The 19,788-nt window shown below is 40.0% G+C and overlaps 2 protein-coding genes across 2 annotated transcripts; both read left to right on the top strand.

The window, feature by feature from the left end:
* The first annotated feature begins 170 nt into the window (after positions 1-170).
* LOC140756692 (uncharacterized) lies at positions 171-4,686 on the top strand. Its single transcript, XM_073092248.1, has 4 exons — positions 171-397; positions 915-1,073; positions 3,792-3,928; positions 4,274-4,686. The coding sequence occupies exons 1-4, from the start codon at positions 218-220 to the stop codon at positions 4,419-4,421; spliced, it is 624 nt and encodes a 207-aa protein (XP_072948349.1). The 5' UTR covers positions 171-217; the 3' UTR covers positions 4,422-4,686.
* LOC140756673 (uncharacterized) lies at positions 4,515-18,081 on the top strand. Its single transcript, XM_073092226.1, has 15 exons — positions 4,515-4,747; positions 5,686-5,893; positions 6,909-7,083; positions 7,625-7,768; positions 8,105-8,838; positions 9,433-9,523; positions 10,527-10,690; positions 11,316-11,467; positions 11,741-11,829; positions 12,511-12,589; positions 13,466-13,571; positions 14,465-15,444; positions 16,285-16,390; positions 17,381-17,483; positions 17,899-18,081. The coding sequence occupies exons 2-15, from the start codon at positions 5,720-5,722 to the stop codon at positions 18,042-18,044; spliced, it is 3,243 nt and encodes a 1,080-aa protein (XP_072948327.1). The 5' UTR covers positions 4,515-4,747; positions 5,686-5,719; the 3' UTR covers positions 18,045-18,081.
* The last annotated feature ends 1,707 nt before the right edge of the window (positions 18,082-19,788 follow it).

The raw sequence follows: 19,788 nt of genomic DNA, 5'->3' as shown, positions 1-19,788 counted from the left end.
TTTTACTTAGCCAGGAATCGAACGAGTTCATTTTGAAAAAAAAATACACCTCTATATTATTCCACTATCTGATAGTGTCGTTTATAAGGATTTAGGCGCACTTACAAAAAAACTAATAATTACTCTAAATAGAGATTTAATCTACATCAGGTAATTGTGTTCCCAGGCCAACACCACGAATACTACATTTGATACACAAGATCCAATTACAACAAACATGACCTCTACAACCACAAAACAACCATTCAAATGTGTTGAAGAAGAACGCCCTTCTAACATAGGACCTTACGAGGTCCCAACCCAACAGGACCTGGTCCTATTCACCAAGAATATGCTACTGGAAACCTTCAATAGTTATAATACAGATGCGTTCTATTTACTAAAAGATATAAAAGAGGTACACCTACAATTTACGTCTTCATCATGTCTTTATTCATAATTGCTTGAAATCATGGAAATAGTTGTGTCACTTTATATGTTTTATTTTGTACCTAATGTTTAAAGATTTTGTACTTATAATAAAAATAGATAAAACATCAATAATTATAAGTTATGAGTGATTATTTTGTAATTCGCGCTAAGTTCATTTAACGTGAATTTTATTTTTACAATAATAGCGCCTACTAAAATGATGACAGCAAAAAATAGTTTTTGTGACCCTGAGAACAAAGTTATTAATTCAAAACTATAAACTGTTAATGATAAATATTTTTAGCTGCTACTCAATAACGAACTAACAAAATTAACTAATAATACATACTTACTAACTAATATTATAAATGAAAATGTAAGTTTGCTAACTGCATAATCGATTGTCTTGAAATGTTGTACACACGTCAAAGATTCAGAAAAGAACATTATAGTAACTTTTATCCCCAAAAATTACATCCTTACCGGTCAATTTGTGTTTACAGGTTACAAAAACATCTATGAACATAGAAAACAAATGCCTTCATAACAAGCTAATGTACAGGCGATGTGTAAAACGTATTAGCACCCAATGTGAGCAAATTACTAAAAATCTTGTTAAAAACCTAGAAAATCAGAAACAGGAAATTTCTGAACTTACCGAAGTAAGTATCACATGAGTTTATGTCGTTTCTTTTTTTTTGGGGCAGGGGAGTAAATAAAGAACTCAGCTTCTTCTCACTCTCTCAAAATCTTTATTATTTTCTTTTGTTTTTCACGTTAATCCAGTACAAATTGAAATTAATATATATATCTTTACATACCTACCAATAATCTCTCCCGCTCTTATTGTTACCTCTCCTTTCTTTCTTTATCTTTTTATGGCACTGAGATATTCCAATTTTCGTAGTAAGTATACTTATTTAAGAATGCATTACTTCAATTTATTTATTTATTTATTTAATTATTACAAAATCCACAGCTCTTAAAATCATACAAATACATTTCTTATATAGTATTTCTTACAGCCAATTACGGATTTACAATTTTTAAACATAACAGCACGAATAAGTAAGTTTTATAGATAGGTATTAATATATATAAATACAGGTATAAATACTATAAATATATAATTAATTTTAAAGATAAACACACACACATGTATAATAATCTATATACTAAAGATGTTAATTATAATTTATATACCTACTAATAATATTTCAATTGTACGTTTACTTAGTCACTAATATGGAGATTATTAAGGACTTTATGTACCTCTTTTTTAAAACTATTTTTACTTGTATTGAAAATGTCTATTGTGTTAAATCTTTTATTATAATTTTTTTGTAATCTAATGACTAGTGAATTTTGTGCATAATTACTTCTCGTCTGAGCGACAGCGAATAAAGATTTTCCCGCGTGCCTTGTACGCTTTTTTGGAACATTAAAACTCAAAAATTTTGATAGCAAAGCTTGACAGTCTATGTACCCATTCCAAATACCATGCAAAAAGGCCATATCAATTACATTGCGCCTACACTCAAGAGGCATGAGATGATGATATAAACATGAATCCTCATAATTTAGGAATGTATGAGAACATCGATAGTTGAGGTGTTTCATAAATTTGATCTGAATGTTCTCTAATGTTTTAATATAAGTTACATAACTAGGATTCCAGATAGGACTACAGTATTCAAGAATACTTCTTACGTAAGAGTAATATAAGATTTTAAAACAACCTAAATCAGAGAAGGGGCGACTTACTCTTAGTATGAAGCCAAGGTTTTTATAAGCCTTATTTACAACTGTATCTATGTGGTCAGAAAATGTTAATTTGGAGTCAATAACAACACCAAGGTCCCTAACAGAGTAATTTTTAGTAAGGTCGACATTGTTTATTTGATATGAATAGTTAATGGGATATCTTTTTCGTGTGAAGCTTACAAAGGAACATTTATTTAAATTGATACCCATTCGGTTTTTAACGTAGTAACGACCCAATCTATTGAGATCATCCTGTAATGCAAGACAGTCTGTAATATTTCTTACGTTCATGTAAATTTTAGTGTCGTCTGCATACATAAGCAAACTTGCATTTTTAGTACAACTGTTAATATCATATAAATAAGACACATACAGAAGAGGACCGAGAATAGAACCTTGCGGTACTCCTGATGATATTTCAATAAAGTCCGAGCGAGATCCCCCTACTACGACTGCTTGGGAACGATTAATGAGGTATGACTCAATCCACCTGAGAAGGTTACCGTGTATACCCAATACTAATAATTTTCGTAGCAGTATAATGTGATCTACACGATCAAACGCCTTCTCAAAGTCCGTGTAGATCACATCAACTTGATGTCCATCATCCATGCCACTCGACACATGGTCAATGAACACTCCTAAGTTAGTGACTGTTGATCGACCTTTCATGAAACCGTGTTGTTCATTAGGAATAGAATTAGCAATAACTGGATATATATGTTTATAAACAACTTTTTCACACAATTTGCTAAGAACATTAAGGATAGATATTGGGCGATAATTTTCTATTGATGTTTTTAAACCTTTTTTGTGTATGGGTACAATATGAGCTTGTTTCCAGACTTTAGGAAAGTAACCATTCTGAAAAAATCTATTAAACATAGAAGCTATAGGGCTACATAAGACTTCAGCACATTTTACAAAAAATATAGGCGAGATGTTATCACTGCCTGAACTCTTTGATGTGTCCAATTTTTTTAATAGTTTAAGAATATATTCACTTGTTACATTAATGTCATGAATAGTGATTGTTTTGTCGTCTTCACCAAATGAGTCGAATTGGTATGTACTAGCTTGTTCGGTAAAATTTCTTTTAAAAAACTTATTAAACGCGGTACATATATCTGATTGTGTATTTAATAATATATCGTCATATATCATATGTTGAGGGTAGTTACTGTCATTTTGCTTTTTAGATTTTATATAAGACCAAAAGAATTTTGGATTACGTTTAATGTTTTGTTGTGAAAAAGTTACATATGAATTATAGCACTTTGATTGCAGTTCTTTAAGCCTTGATCGTAATTCTGAGAAATGATTGTAATCAATTGGATTATGGAAACTTTTCCAATTTCTATGAGTTTTATATTTTTCTTTTACAAGTTTAATTAATGCTTTACTATACCAAATTGGATATTGATAGGTGTTAGAGCAGTGGATTAACGGAACGTGGTTTTGTATGCAATCGTTGAGAATTGAGTAAAAAATATTTATTATAATATCGTCATCATAACTACTGTCATTTATAAAGGACCAGTCTTGTTTACTTTACTTCATTTCAAGTAATGAAATGTTTATATTAATATGCTTGTAAATGTAATTTTGAATTATAGGATAGAATATGTAATCTGGCAGATATGAAGACAGATCCTATACAAGTCATGATGTCATTAGCTCAAGAAAAAGTTTCCTTACAGTTTGCATTACCACGTTTTCTACGACTGCTAAGTGGTTGTTCTACGTATTGTGTGTAAGTATATAACGTAATATGTAATAAGTTGCAAGGTAAATGTTGATTATCTTATACATAGATTAGTAAAGATTACCCACTCCTAACAAGAAAATGTACCCAGTTTTGAGAATTGAGAATTGCGTAAAAAAGTTTTGCCACGTCTCCGTGCTAAAATGTCCCTAAAATATTTGAAATAATTATTATGTAAATTACGCAGCATTAGTTTATTATTCGTAAATTTTCTCTTAAAATGTTTTCATTTGTCAAGAATTCAAAAAAAGAACTTACTAATAAGCCGTTTGTGGCTTCATTCAATTTCAAGGCGGCGAAGTATCTTTACTAATCTATGATCTTATATTATTTTTATTCTAGGATAACCAATGAATACAAAAATAAACCCATGCGGCACATGACGGATCAAGACCTGGTTATTAAGCATTTTCTTACACATAAAAACTACCTCGAACTCATAATGGATTCCAGACACAAAACTATGGCGAATTCAAATTAAGAAGTGGGTGCGTTCATCCAGCGACGGATGTGTTCAAGAGACAACGATCGATCGAGCTTTCGCTTGTTACGCATACCATTCGCTAGATGGCGTGACGGCTTGTGAACTTTTGACGTGAACTTGATAGAGCCTACAATAACTTAACCAAAATATTTAAGCTTTTTGTACATAATGTGTTGTAAAACATGTAAATAGTTGTGTAAAATACTTCACTTATAGTAAAATAAAAGTTTGTGTGAGTTACGGTTATTTTAAAAGTTAGAAATGGTGTTTTATATGAAGTACAAGTGAACACTTTATAATCCAAAGAATTTCCCATGATTACGGTAAGTACGAATTGTTTTAAATAACATTAAGCGTATGACTCAGAAGATTCCTTTGACGGGTGCATAGTTTCGTGGGATTCTCAAAGGAGAAGAGTATGTAAACTTATCCCATTCAACTTTCTATTTTTTGGACAAAATCTGGGTGAACTTGTATATCAACTTAGTGCATCCTAACTTTCTCATAACAGTTTTTAATTATTATTAAACCATTTTACCTAAAAAGTTTATTTACTTATTAAAATATTAGTTTCTTATTCTAAAACTAAGTTGGCACAAAATCCATCCTGCCTCCTTGCATCCTTGCCTCCTGGAATGTAGTTATCTAAATTAAAAAAATGGAGAAATCACATATTTCAAAAATGGAACTCCGTTTAGTTTTAAATGCTTAGGCCATCATGGCAAAATGTAGAATGTATTTAAACCACCGCTCACACTTTTCTTAACATTCATTTTTCAAAATAAACTATTTTAAAAGGATTGAAGTAACACACAAGCACTGCCTCCCATGCACATCTGTAATGAACTACATATAGAACAGGTGTCTTGAGTCATTGTTAACTCTGTCACACTGAAGAGCACAGGTCTCTTCTCAGCATGAGAGATGTTTAACCCTTAGTCCACCAGGCTGATTAAGTGCAGATAGGTACACATAATTGCATGCCTAATATAACTTAATGTAACCGTACCGTTTTAAGCCAGACTCAACCTGTTATTTGGCTGTAATTCTGGGAGACATACTTTTCCAAGGTGACCCAGCTTAGTCCTCCGGAGTAGCGGCTCATCTGTGGCCGATCTCAAGTAGGAATATCTGGGGTTGATTACAGATGTCCATGAGTGGCAGTAGCCACTTACCATCATGTCGACTGATCGTCAACTACTCCTATATTATAAAAAAAAACCGTAACCACAAATTTTTTGTCAACTAATTTCACCTACAGATGAGTACTCAACACCATTAAGCAATGTACCAAAATGGCGGAGTTCCTGCCGTTGTGCGACGTTCTGTTCAACGTGATATCGCTGGCGGGGTACTTCTGCGACGTGGTGTTTGATGTGGTCATGGGGTATGCACTGCTGGAACGAGGATACAAGGCCACCTTCGCTGCCACCATATCTATTGTGCTCACGTCTCTGCTCATATCACAGGTAAGTTTTTAATATTCAGTGCACAAATTGCTAACTAAACTTATAAAAATAATAATAGTTTAAAAACTTAAAACCCCGCGAAAATTGCACAAGGAATCGTTAATCCTGATTCCTAACGATCCTGATGTAGTAAATGGGATATCATTATTTAAATTGTGTATTGTCATTGGTTCTTGATAATTTTTCAAAATTTGTAATTAATTGGACCGATCAAAGTGGGTAAAAATAGAGTTCAAAGATTCAGTTACATACATACATACAGTCAAGTTAATTTATTATGCATGCTTTTAAGCATGGTAAAAATATGAAAAAAATACTGTATATTCAAAAGTATTATATTTTTAAAAACCTTTAGGTTATATTCATAAGTATTATATTTATAAAAATTGGAAAAGTCCCAACAATAAATGTTAAAACCATTATTACAAATGACAAAAATTCCGTGACTACTGAATTATAAATAATTTATTTCAAGAGTCATTTTTAATGTTAATTATTGTAAAAATGCAATTCAAATGCATTAAGAAGCAATGTATGGTGACCGAGAATTTATTTGTGCCTATGATAGGCCGTCAACCTATTACTACCCCATTACTGGGAACGGGTCTCTTCTCACAAAGAGAAGTTAAGCTATAATTCACCGCGCTGGCAAATCAGAGGTTATGCTTCGGATTCGAACCTTGCGCCCCTCAATACTATCTGTGATATAAGGTTATGCCTAGGATTTGAACTTTGGACCCCTCAATACCATCTGTGATAAAGCTACACAACCGCTAGGCATTATAGTATACTTCGATCACAGCCACCGGGGGGGCGGTAAAAGTCCCACATAACCCCGTTTCGCTCCCACAGCACTGGGTACCTTTAGAAGGCTTCCCCTAAAAAAAAAAGGTATTATAGTATAATAGAATCACTGAAAATTCTAGGTTTATCATGCAAACCAGAGTTACACATCTCATCTCGACAAACAAATGAAGCCACAGAAATGTGTAAATATTTATTTCTTTTTCCTCAGGTCCTCTCCCTCAAATGGTACCTCCACGTATGGTGGGCGAGCGAGGGTCGCAAGGACCGTCCACCCTGGCTTCCCATACTGCTCCACTGTCTCCAAATGGGGGTGCTGTGGCGGTATGCGAGGCTACTGGTACCAGTCGAGCTTAGGAGAGTTAAACATCAAGTTCGGGATCTTTGTAAGTTTTGATAACAATCCTTTATCATCACTATCAAAATTATCACCATATCACCATCACCATTATCAACCCATCCTTTAGAGGAGTCTTTGTTTAGATTTTTTTTATAAATAATATAGGAGTAGCAGACGAGCATGCAGTCCACCTGATGGTAAGTGGCTACTGCCGCCCATGGACATCTGTAATCAACTCCAGATAGGATTAGGTATTCCTACCTGAGGTCGGCCACAGATGCGCCGTTCCCTTAAAGACTAAGCTGGAACGCCTCGGAAAAGTTTTAACAATCCTTTATTATCTCTTTCAAGATTATCATCATCAACATTCTCTATCCATCTTCAAAGGTGGTGGAAATCTCTGTGGTTTGATTTCAGAGATACCACTGTCCCACCTATTACTGCCTTATAGCAGCAGTGTTAAGCGCTGCTGTGTTCCACTTAAAGGGTTTGGTTAAGTTAGGTTAGGTTAGGTTAGAAAGCTTAAGCTTAAGAAATACAAGTAAGTTTTGATTACTTTGATAAACTCCGGTACATTTTGTTCCCAGGTATGCTCCGACTGGTTCACGCGTTCTGTGAGGCGGCGCCGATGCTTCTCCTGCAGCTGCACATCTTACTCAAAGATGCGGAACTAAGGGAGACTGCACACGAGCTCGGTGTCACACCAGAACCCAGTATCGACGAGCCGGCCGGTATGGAAATATATTAATTAAAATTTCTCTTAAAATAATTGTATTTTTTTTCTTTTGTTTTCTAGTTGTGTGTAAAACCTAACGACATGACGGTGCGTTGTGGGACAGGCTGTCGATAAGGTTCTACCATCATATCAAATTATAGTTATTTTTCATCATTATCATCAACATCACCATTGTTTAAATAGGCCAACATTTTTTTTTGTTTTGCAATCAATATATTTTTTGTTTTCGATTCATTAATAAAAAAATGTCTGTAATGATTATGGTCGATTGTGTACCAAACGGCAAAGAGAAGACTTAAAGGTAATTTGATATTTTCTTCAATTGTTCCAGCGAACAAAGCATTCGCGGAGCTGAACGTGATATCGGCGTCGCTGTCGCTGTTCTCGATGTGCTGGGCGCTGGCCAGCTTCAGCAAGAACGTGCGGCTGCAGAACGTGCACCGGCTGGTGCTCACCTGGCTCGGGGTCATCTTCCAGGTCTGTCTGTACCCCCACCTGGCACGGTGCTCCAGCAACCAGCACTCGCTGGTCTCGATGTGCTGGGCGCTGGCCAGCTTCAGCAAGAACGTGCGGCTGCAGAACGTGCACCGGCTGGTGCTCACCTGGCTCGGGGTCATCTTCCAGGTCTGTCTGTACCCCCACCTGGCACGGTGCTCCAGCAACCAGCACTCGCTGGTCTCGATGTGCTGGGCGCTGGCCAGCTTCAGCAAGAACGTGCGGCTGCAGAACGTGCACCGGCTGGTGCTCACCTGGCTCGGGGTCATCTTCCAGGTCTGTCTGTACCCCCACCTGGCACGGTGCTCCAGCAACCAGCACTCGCTGGTCTCGATGTGCTGGGCGCTGGCCAGCTTCAGCAAGAACGTGCGGCTGCAGAACGTGCACCGGCTGGTGCTCACCTGGCTCGGGGTCATCTTCCAGGTCTGTCTGTACCCCCACCTGGCACGGTGCTCCAGCAACCAGCACTCGCTGGTCTCGATGTGCTGGGCGCTGGCCAGCTTCAGCAAGAACGTGCGGCTGCAGAACGTGCACCGGCTGGTGCTCACCTGGCTCGGGGTCATCTTCCAGGTCTGTCTGTACCCCCACCTGGCACGGTGCTCCAGCAACCAGCACTCGCTGGTCTCGATGTGCTGGGCGCTGGCCAGCTTCAGCAAGAACGTCAAAATACATATTTCATACGAGATCGTGTTTATATAAGTCGAGATTCTCATAAGCAAGAATCTCCTTACTATAATTTCGTCGTGTAAACAAACAGGCAATTATCGCCGGGCGATAAATCATATGTAAGTCTCGTATGACATAATCGTAGGCGAGATTTTATTTCTCGCCTGTGTGTAAACATTTTGATACGATTATGTAATGGCGATTATTGCTTGTGATAGTTGCTTACGATTTCTCGAGCCGAAACGTGCGAGAAACTCTCTCCATCTAGAGCCATCTTTAGTCTGAATGAGATCCCATAAATAACCAATCAATTCCAACTGGGGTTAGAATCATAATCTGAGGTCACCTGCAGGTGCATAGCGATGCAGGGTAGCGACCCTTGTGGACTAAATTAGAATGCTTTGTGTGTCTCTCTCACAACACACTCTTCAAGGATTCTACCAGGATAATGAATCAAAATTTTGTATGTTATATTAAATTTGCATCATTTTATTTCAGTTTCTATGGCGACTTGGTACCATATCGGCGAGGATATGCGCGCTCACAGTGTATGCTCTAGTCTATGAATATTGGGTCTTTTTAGTTATAGGTGAGTAGAATATTATGACGAATACATAATTATTTGCCTAATAGGTCCATGGTTGAAATAACTTCAGTATCTTAAATATATATAACCCAAAGGTGACTAACTGACATAGTGATCTATCAACGCACAGCCCAAACCACTGGACGGATCGGGCTGAAATTTGACATGCAGGTAGATGTTATGACGTAGGCATCCGCTAAGAAAAGATTTTGATCAATTCTACCCCCAAGGGGATAAAATAGGGGATGAAAATATTACTTCGTAACGCGAGCGAAGCCGCAGGCAAAAGCTCGTTAAGTAATAAAACTTATTTGTGTAGAGAAAAAATCAACAAATTTGAATAGTAAGTCTGCTTTACTTTCAGAATAGAGCTGTAATTATTCCTTGCGGTTTTCATTGGGTACTTATTTTTAATATCGAAGTAGCAAATGAGCTTTGCCTTGGAAAAGTATGTCTCCCTTACCACACCTCAAATCCTGAACATAGCAGCATTTAACACTGCTGTTGTTAGGCAGAAATAGGTGTGGCGGTGGTTCCGCTGGAGTCGAACCATAGAGGCAGAGTGATAAGCGTTGATGTGTTCTGGTTTGAAGGGTGTGGTAAGGGAGACATACTTTTTCCAGGCGTTCCAGCTTAGTCCTCAGGGGTAGCGACGCATTTGTCGTCGACCTCAGATAGGAATATAATCTTACCTGGCTCGTCACAGATGTTCATTAAGGCAGTAGAGTCCGCGTCAAACTTATAGTTCGCTCTGAATATAGAACTGAGTCGTGTCGCAACAGCAAATTGTAGATATCAGCGAGACGTGCCCTTACGTTGCTACGAAGTATATACTTGTAATTGTAGTCAACCGCATTGGCTCTCTGACAATACCTGTGCGCAACAACTTCAAACCGGACTAGAAGTTTGGCGCGGACTATACTCACTTACCATCAGGTGGACTGCATTCTCCTCTGTTACTCTTATATTATAAAGAGATACAAAGCTTAATTATCCTTTTCCTCAGGTCTTCACTGGGTATCGATGTTCCTCTGGCTGATCTCGCCGAAGAACGTTTTCCATGGGGAGCGTATCAGCCGTCCCCGTAAAGCGTACCTCTCGGCTCTCATCGCCTTCGTCTATGTCTTCGCGTACGTTAACCTGCAAGAACTCAATCATAGGCAGAAGATGGTATGTATATCATGTTGTACTGAGACTTAGTGAACAGTGGTGTAACGTGGTAGTCGACTGAGGCGTAGAAAAACATTGTTGTGGCCTCGGAAATAGGTCGGAGAAAATATAAGCTATACAGTACGAAATATAATTAATGTTATTTTTAATTGAAATTTTATTGTTTTTTTATTTTATTGAAATTATCATTTTTTATAATGTTATTGTTGCAATTTAAACATAGCTAGTAATTGCGAAATTTGGGACCCTTTAAAAAGTGCCGTCCTAAAGCACTTCGTGCTAAACTTAATATTGTTTTTAAATATTGACATAATATTTCAAATTTACTAGTTGATGATGTATTTATGTCGACTAACACAAGCCACATATTATTCCACTCATGCGCACACACGCATAATCACGTACGAACGCACGTACGCACACACATACGTACGCATGCGCACACACACATACTCACGTACGTACGTACGCACGCACATACGTACGCATGCGCACACACATACACACGTACGTACGCACGTACGCACACACATGCGCACGCATACGTACACACGCACGCGTACGTGTATTATTCACGTGCGCACCAAACCACATTGCAATCACATGTTCCATATCGCGCACGCAGGTGATATTCTACTGCGTGATGATGGTGGAGAACTGGGTGCTGGTGACCGCGTGGTGGTGGTCCGGCCGCACGCCGCCGCCCGCCGCGCCGCTCGCCGCCGCCGCCGCCGCCGCCTTCCTCGCGGGGCTCGCCTGCATGCTGCTCTACTACCGGTAACTACCCTACCCGCATGCTACTCTACTGCCGTTGCGTACCCCGCCCTCGCCGACATGCTGCGTCACTACCGGTGCGTACCCCGCCCTCGCCGACATGCTGCGCCACTACCGGTATGTACTACCGGTACGTAAAGTCTCGTTTAATAGAATAAATCTGTGGCACTAGGTTCCCACTATCTATCATAATAAAATAATACATTTTGCATGTTACACTGTTATTTTTATTACGTCAGCGGAATCGATATTAAACTATCAAACATTCAATTTCAGGTACTTCCATGTTCGGAGACTCGGCTACATGCTCGGCGAACACCAACAAGGAACGAACAGCACTAATGCCTCCTCGCAAAACAAAAATGGTAACTATTATTACAACTTAAAATTTAAAAAAAATAGTTTTCTTCAAATTCAACTGTTCTTCCGGTTTACCATTCATCCAGTAATGCGGTTTTAGTTTTATCAAAATCGGCCTCGTAAATCCTTACAGCATTGTTCACTACCCTCGCACTTTTCAAAAATTCACTCTGAATAAATATGGGTGGGACTTTCCGAAAAAGATCGATTCTTGAATCGATTCGAATCGAAATGTGAAAAATCGATTCTTCGATCAATCGATCCCAAATCGCCATCCTAGAATGAACTGTGACGCAGTCGGTGTTCGACCGTCGACGCAAACGGACATGTCGATGTATTAACTAAATAAAATTGTGTTGTTATTGGTATCGGAGACACTACCTTTAATTTGTCACATAATATTACTTCCCAGAATTTGATCCTTATAAGCGACACTATCAGATAGTGAAATAATATAGAGGATGTATATTTTTTCAAAATGAACTCGTTCGATTCTTGGCAAGGGAAAGAGATATTTTAAAAAACTAATGAAGCAGTTTTAATTTTTGTCAAAATCGGCCTCGTAACTCCTTTCAACATTTTTCGCTAATCCTTATAGTTTCCGATTTGGCCCTGAAGGCGTATTTGAAAAATTCACCCTGTATATATTTTATTTATTTATTAACATTTTGTATTGCGTTTAACAGGAAAACACGGAAACCAAACGGATAACGCAGCTATTCCCGGGGTATTTAATTGCAGATTCTCCAACCCAGTTAATAACAGGTAAGAAATATATAAAACAACATTTTGTTATTCTTAACTTTATACTATGTCTTACGCTACTATATATTATAAGGTGATATAAGGTTTCACCGGGAAGGTACCACCCTCATGTCTAGTGCGAAGCAATTCCGCCCTTGGGTGACGAAAGATTTTTTTTTTTTTTTTTTTTTATAATATAAGAGTAGCAGACGAGCATGCAGTCCACCTGATGGTAAGTGGCTACTGCCGCCCATGGACATCTGTAATCAACCCCAGATAGGATAAGATATTCCTACCTGAGGTCGGCCACAAATGCGCCGCTACCCCTCAGGACTAAGCTGGAACGCCTCGGAAAAGTCTGTCTCCCTTACCACACCCTTCAAACCGGAACACAGCAGCGCCTAACACTGCTGTTATTAGGCAGAAATAGGTGTGGCGGTGGTGCCGCCGGAGTCGAACCACAAAGGGTTCTACCACCTTTAAGTGGATAAGATGTGGATGTCAGCGTCATTTTAACGCAGGTGGTCTTGTATTTGTATTGGAAAATACTATTAGCTGAGTTACGTGTAAGGGACAGCCCTACACGTTAAGGCTGCATCGCGCCAGCCCTACACCGTGCTCACGCTGCATCGTGTCTTCGCGGAACGGTCAACTGACGAGGCGCGTCCCACGTGCAGGTGGCCGTCCGCCATGGGAACAGTTCACCTCCATCGCGGAAAGTGACTCTATCTGTCATATATATTTTGTTAAAAAATTGTGAAAAATTTAAATAATATTATTAGTACATTAATGTAAATAGACTTTTCGATTGTTTCCTCGACGCCCAGCACCCATAACTGCTGGACTGTATGTTTGTTTGCTTCTTCAATTGAATAAGAAATGTTTGTTTGTTCCCAGCGCGGCGGCGGCCCGCAAGAAGAAGAAGCCGACGTCGTTCGTGCCGCCGCCCGCCGCGCCGCCGCCCGCCTTCTGGCGCCGCCCGCTGCCCGCGCACCACCACCACGTAACTGCACCGCACACACCGCACATACACACACAGGCACACACACACACACACACGCGTGTAGAAACGTGGACACACCACCACGTAACTACACCGCACACACACACACAGACACAGGACAAACACAGATATACACATAGACATGTGTAGAGACGTGCACACACCCTTACGTAGAGACGCGCGCTCACACGCCTACGCCATCACATCCGCGTCACCACCGCGTATTTACCTCACATGCACACACACCCACACACACACACACACACACAAACACACATGTAGAGACATGTAGATATGTGCACTCACCACCACGTAACTACTATACGATTGTATAGTGTGTACATAGGAGAGGTTGCATTCAACCTCTCCTATGTACACACGTACATATACTGACACACTACCGCGCGTGCAAGAATAAATGTAACATAAGTATAATCCGCGCCAAACTGCTAGTCCGTTCTGAAGTTGTTGCGAGCAGATGAAGTCATACAATTTACTATGGCGACGCGACTTATTTCTATATTCAGAGCAAACTAGCATAGCGTCTAGTCTCGCGCCTTATTTAGACTTAACTTCCCACTTACCTATTCCTTACATAACACCTCACTATAATCCCCTACTTTACTTTAGACTCAAATTTCAAACCCGCCTTATACTCCTCTTTGTATCGCCTCTCTTTCTGATCTCATCACACTCTTAACTTATATCGCAAAATCACCTCAATGTCTCACTTCTGGATTTGAGACCAAACCAAGCTAGCTTACTTTAAAAAAAAATCTCACCCTAAACGAATCTCATTCACTCTCCTGGCTGTCGTTTCTTCTATTTGTGACACAACACAAATTTAAAGGCTTTTTAAAATCCCACTGAAATAAAAACACTTTTACCCACAGGGCGGTTCTTCAGAAAACGAAGGCTCGAGCGTGGGCTCGCGGGTCAACATCCAACAGAAGTTACAAGAGAAGAAACAGAAGCAGCTCGCGGAGTTGAGAGTTATTGAAGAGGAGATCAAACAGGGCAAGTTGGCGAAGACCACGCCAGTTGCAGCCGAAGAAATCTACAGCAGTCTCCAGCGTCAGCCTATACCACGAGCCAAGACCCATGCGGAACCACCCGCCTGGCCGAGCATCGAAATGACGCACTCCTACCAAAACTACCCCGTCCTACCCCACACATGCAATCCGTACCCGACTTACACGGAAATTAAACCGGAGTACACCGTACAGAACTTTGCGACGGATACCGCAACGGCGAATGATAAACGAATGCCGATATATAATCAGGACGCGAGGACGTTTTACGAAAATCCAGCCAATCTCAGAGAGAACAGAGGGCCGATGCGCTCACCGAACTACTTAGCGTTGAACGAAGCTAGGAATTACGAGGCGAATGGGTGCAGATCGCCTCGTAACGTCCTAAATAGTAGCCCGAGAACAGCGTACATAACAGATGTTACTACAAATAATTATGAAACCACAGCGCTGGATAAGACTCGCTTACCGACTCAGAATAACACGATTTACTCGGAGGACCACAGACAGAATCTAGGGGAATTCTCCGGCTATTGTGACGGTAATAGTCAGAATGTGTACGGGAAGTATGGTGAAACGAAGGAGTATGTATCCGCGTTACAGAATGCCCTAGCAAATGTTCAAGGTATGGACAACATTCGAGGTATTTACAACGAAGTGGGCTCGTGTAACCAGTATAGCCAGAATTGTGAGAGGATGTTCCCGTATCCTGCCCTAGGGGTGAAGAAAATGGAGCAAATGCGAAAGATGCAGAGATGCAGGACGCCGGAGATACTATTGGCACCGCATTACTTGGAGGGTTGCAATCGACAAGTCTGCTGCCATTGGGGTGGATCCTACACGTGAGTTTATTTTGAATTTCTTTTCTGTTTTGTCATTTTCCTATTTTGGCGCGTTTGAGAAAACAAATCAGAGTGGATTTAAAAACGTGGATTTAGATAACATATAGCCATGTATCCACTGATTTATTTGCTTTTGCTGGAATCAGCGCCATCTACTTTATTAATATGACGATCCGCGTAGCGGAGCGGTCACCATCCCGATGTAACGCGTAGTGTCCCGGATTCGAGCCCCAGCCGGGCAGATACCTGGATGATGAATGTAAATTTCTGTTCTGTTCTTTCAGTGTGAGGATGTGAATGTAGAAATCATCTCTATATGAAAATAACAAACGTGTCTGCCTGATAGTAAGTGGTCACTGCAGCCAGGGCCGGATTTAAGAGGGCAACCGGGGCAGCAGCCCCGGGACCTCCACAAAAGAGCGGCCCCCACAATAGAGATGTCGGAATTTTCTTTTTTAATTCCGACTAGTAAACACTTGTCAAAAAATATATCTTTTCCTTTGATATTTTTTTCGCTGTTTTACCTTTATCTACAGTACTTTGTACATACATGAATACTAGAAGAATCTTACATGCGTTTCATAATAAAATAATTATTGAAAAACTCATCTGAAAAAATTGTTCATTTTATTCGAAAAATAATTTGGGGCCAGGGGGCCTCCACTCCTTTGTTGCCCCAAGGCGTCTAGACCTCTAAATCCGGCCCTGACTGCAGCCCATGGATATTTATAATCAAATTCAGTTACCATTTATTAATTTTTTAATTTTAGATAAATACTTTGATGAATATTATATTCCTAACAATAAGAAGAATACATATAAATTTACTCTTGTTCATAGCAACAGAAAGAAAGAAGATGGTGTAGGAGGAAGTAGCGGTGAAGAGTCCGCGCCCGACGGACCCGCGCGGGATACGCCCAGACCGCCCAGCGATATCGATAGCCAGGTATACACATACATAATTATAATTTAGGAGTAGCAGATATTAAGAAATATATAAAGAAACTAGTGGTAACCGCGGCTTCGCCCGCATTTTAAAGAAATAATATGACATACATAGAAGGGAAAATTTGTACCTGCATTGGAATGACAGTGGTGCCATCTGTCGAAAATTGATCTTACCAACTCCCAAACCCTCGTAAAGCGTACTTGCTAAAGATCATCACGTGATCAAATGCATAGTTTCCGATTCTATAACTACTTACGAATTAAAAATTAATTAAAAAAAACCTTTTTCCCACGGACTAAATTGTGAATTTAAACCATTCTCAAGTCCCCTTGAACACACAAAACAAATTTCATCAAAATCAGTCCAGTGACATACACACGCACATAAGAAATATATATATAAAGATAAACAATATTACCAGAGCATGCAGTCCATCTGATTGTAAGTGGCTCCTGCCACATATGGACATCTGTAATCAACCCCAGATAGGATTAGATTCCTAGAGGTCTGCCACAGATGCGCAGCTACCCCCGAGGACTAAGCTAAAATGCCTCAGAAAAAATATGTCTCCCATACCATACTCTTCAAACCAGAACATAGCAGCGTTTAAAAAGCACTGCTGTTATTAGGCAGAAGTAGGTGTGGCGTTGTGGTCGTCGGAGTGGAACCACAAAGGGTTCTACCACGTTTCTTATATGGTAACTTTAATAAATAAAAAACAATCACTTAAGCTGTGTAATTATATTTCCAGACTAGCAGCACCCGCGGCTTTTTGTTCAATCATAATAAAATATAGCCTATAGCACTCCTGAATAGTGTAGCTTTCTGATTGTGAAAGAATTTTTATGTTCGATTCAGTATTTGCAAAGATTATCCTTTACAAACAAACAATCAAAGTTAAGTTTGTAACTTTATAATATTAGTATAGATGTGCAAATTATTCAAGAAATGAAATTAATAACTTAATGTGTGTGATCTTTTTCCCAGATATCGTTGCCCCGTTCGTACACGCTGCCGCGAGAGTTCAGGTACTGGCGGCGGCGCCCGCGGCTAAGAGACTCGCACGTGCCCAGCAATAATAGTAGCGACGGTAAGTATTTAACAATATTGTAAAGAATATTAACCGGGCTATTTTTATAATATAGGTGTAGCAGACGAGTATGCAGTCCACCTGATGGTAAGTGGCTCCTGCCGCCCATGGACATCTGTAATACACCCCAGATAGAATTAGATATACCTACCTGAGGTCGGCCACATATGCTCTACTACTCCTGAGGACTAAGCTGGAACGCCTCGGAAAAGTATGTATCCCTTACCTCAACCTTTCAAAACAGAACACAGCAGCGCCTAACACTGCTGTTAGGCTATTAGGTAGAAATAGATGTGGCGGTGGTGCCGCTGGAGTCGAACCTCCTTCATTTTTCAAGATTCTCTTAGTGGTTCCCCTTTCAAAGCGGACTAGAAGTTTGGCACGAAGTCTACAGATGTAGCGTGTGTTGTTGCAGGGGACGTGGACAGCGGCGACAACGACAGCTCGCGGCGCTCGAGCTGCTCGGTGAGCTCGCAGCTCGCCAGCGGCTCCTTCGCGCGCCGCGAGCCCGAGCGCCGCCGCAACCCACGGAGACCGCACAAGCCCGAGACCAAGCTGTAGCTGAGACCGCGCGAGCCCGAGACCGAGCTGTAGCAGCGGAGACTTACCTGGACCGCACGAGCCCGAGACCGAGCTGTAACGCTGGAGAGCTGCCTAGACCGAGAAGACTACACAAGCCCGAGACCAAGCTTTACCTGAGACCGCACAAACCCGAGCTGCCTAAGCGACGTCGCAACCCACCACGACTCCACAAGCCAGAGACCAAGCTGTAGCACTAAGGAGCTGCCGAGACCGAGTAGACTGTATAAACCCGAAACCAAGCTGTAGCTGATAGAGCGTTACTTAGACCGTCTCAAGCCCGACACCAATCTGTAAGTGGTGGAGAGTAGCTTAGTCTACCTGCCGGAGCGGCACCGCAACTCACGAAAACCGCACAAGGGCGAGACCAAGCTGCAGAGTAGCAGACATGTGGTCGAACTCCGGTTTCTATAGAAGTCAGAGACCAAGCTGTAGCTATTGTTAAGTAACATCGCCTAAACCTGTATCAACAAGTAACTGATATGCGACGTAGTCGGCCTCCACCACCCTCAGAGACCTATAGATGATGCTGGATAATATTGTAGAAACAAGAATGAAAACGTAGTGGTCACTTTAGAACAATGTTGGTGTAAAGAATGATGGTGTGAGGTATTCTAGAGGAAAGTAACTAGATATAACAACGATATAGAATTCAGAATAAAATTCGGAAAATAAGGAACAATGTAGACAATTCTCCATGGCACCAGTCTCAACACTATTCGAGAAACATGTATATTGTATACGCGGCTTTATACTAACATAACTAGATAATAGGTAAATAAGTGTATTGTGTTCGTAATAATTTAAAACTGTACTTAACATTACAAGTGTAAAATTTGTATTATTGTATAATACTGTATATTTTTATACTAATCGAGTGTACATAGGATAAGAAGAGATATAAAGAGACATTCCAAATATTGTTTTTGTATTACCATCCAGTCATTTTCGTTACGTAAATCATAACTTCAATACTCTTTGACCTTTCAGTGCGCGTATAGAAAGTTTTACTTAAAAAAAAAACAAATTAATATAGTCTGACTGATCTGGATATGTGGGTAGATGTAAAAATCCATTAGTCTTCTACTGTCGTATTTCGCGACCAGTCGTCTTGCGCTCGGCGAGTTTACTAACGTTTTGTGTGTGCTCTCGTTCCTGTTTTCCACGACTACCGTGATAACGCGTGTCTGGTGAAGTGCATAGAGAATTGAAGACTACTTCTCAAGAAGACCAGGCCGTGCCTACTTCTTTGCACGATATAGCACCGTCGCACGTTATCCCTGGCACGATTCCAGTCGGCAAATCGACATTAAAGGCAAGTTTGATAGATTTATTTACGCAAATGCTGGGAGGATGTCATACCTCTTAGAATTCTATGCTTAATACAGTCCACTATATCGTTAACACGCATGCGAGGCTTGTGTGTAATGATAAATATAATAGTTTTCTTCTTCTTAGGTATAAAGACAATCTAGCAAACCAACTTTTCTGTGTTTGCGACAAGGGGCGAAAATTCTGACGAATCTGTTATTTTTCTACCTTTGCTGCATGTTTAATATTAAATTCTAGATATACACTTATCATGTGCCACTGTGTTCTTACACCGTAATTTCTGAAACATCTCAACTGATTTTAAGAAAATTTTCAATTTAGTAAGATTGACTCTGGATTGAAAAAAGGGCTGATTTTTGAATGAGACTGTTCTATTCTTGTTAGTTTCATCAGA

Source organism: Epargyreus clarus, unplaced genomic scaffold (assembly GCF_041222505.1).
Source record: "Epargyreus clarus isolate Ecla_fem2 unplaced genomic scaffold, WU_Ecla_fem_2.2 ptg000035l, whole genome shotgun sequence".
NCBI classification, from domain to species: domain Eukaryota; kingdom Metazoa; phylum Arthropoda; class Insecta; order Lepidoptera; family Hesperiidae; genus Epargyreus; species Epargyreus clarus.
This window is presented reverse-complemented; position numbering and strand designations above follow the sequence as displayed.

Excerpts from the sequence above, each read along its gene's own strand:
- LOC140756692 (XM_073092248.1), top strand. The coding sequence starts at position 218 with ATGACCTCTACAACCACAAAACAACCATTCAAATGTGTTGAAGAAGAA. Across the intron at positions 1,074-3,791 it reads AAATTTCTGAACTTACCGAA|GATAGAATATGTAATCTGGC; the intron begins GTAAGTATCACA and ends TTTGAATTATAG. Across the intron at positions 3,929-4,273 it reads GGTTGTTCTACGTATTGTGT|TTATTCTAGGATAACCAATG; the intron begins GTAAGTATATAA and ends CTTATATTATTT.
- LOC140756673 (XM_073092226.1), top strand. The coding sequence starts at position 5,720 with ATGGCGGAGTTCCTGCCGTTGTGCGACGTTCTGTTCAACGTGATATCG. Across the intron at positions 5,894-6,908 it reads CGTCTCTGCTCATATCACAG|GTCCTCTCCCTCAAATGGTA; the intron begins GTAAGTTTTTAA and ends CTTTTTCCTCAG. Across the intron at positions 16,391-17,380 it reads CCAGCGATATCGATAGCCAG|ATATCGTTGCCCCGTTCGTA; the intron begins GTATACACATAC and ends TCTTTTTCCCAG.